This window comes from Penaeus monodon, chromosome 19 (assembly GCF_015228065.2).
Source record: "Penaeus monodon isolate SGIC_2016 chromosome 19, NSTDA_Pmon_1, whole genome shotgun sequence".
In the NCBI taxonomy this organism is placed as follows: Eukaryota; Metazoa; Arthropoda; class Malacostraca; order Decapoda; family Penaeidae; genus Penaeus; species Penaeus monodon.
The window spans coordinates 2,535,825-2,536,166 of NC_051404.1; the positions used below are offsets into that span (position 1 = coordinate 2,535,825).

At 40.9% G+C, this 342-nt stretch overlaps 1 protein-coding gene across 1 annotated transcript in view; it reads right to left on the reverse strand.

The window, feature by feature from the left end:
* LOC119584971 (microtubule-associated protein futsch-like) overlaps positions 1-342 on the reverse strand; it is a gene marked incomplete at its 5' end in the record, with an annotated part of 346,977 nt that overhangs the window by 286,149 nt on the left and 60,486 nt on the right. Inside the window, 1 exon segment of the mRNA XM_037933567.1 lies at positions 290-342. Coding sequence (XP_037789495.1) covers positions 290-342 — 53 coding nt within the window.

Below are 342 nucleotides of genomic sequence, written 5' to 3' on the forward strand. Positions count from 1 at the left end.
TTCTTTCGAAGTATTTAATTGGTAAATATTGCCTCGAGAATCAGCCTTAACCAAGAGATATCGTAAACATCGCTCTCAAAACCATCGACTGTCAAAACAGAAACCGAGGCATTTTAGTTAAAGATTAGTATGACTAAGCTTCCGTAGAAACTTCTTGGAAACCAAAACAAAATCAGACCCGAGCTGAGTGACCGGAGGGCAGTTTGAGATGGTCGCCGCCGTTCGTCCCAGACGAATCAAGTTCGAAATCTTAAAATGTAAGAAAAAAAAAATTGTTGAAAAGCCTTACCTCCTTTACGCTTGGCAGACGAGATGTGTCCATTAGCAGCTACTACAGTGGAA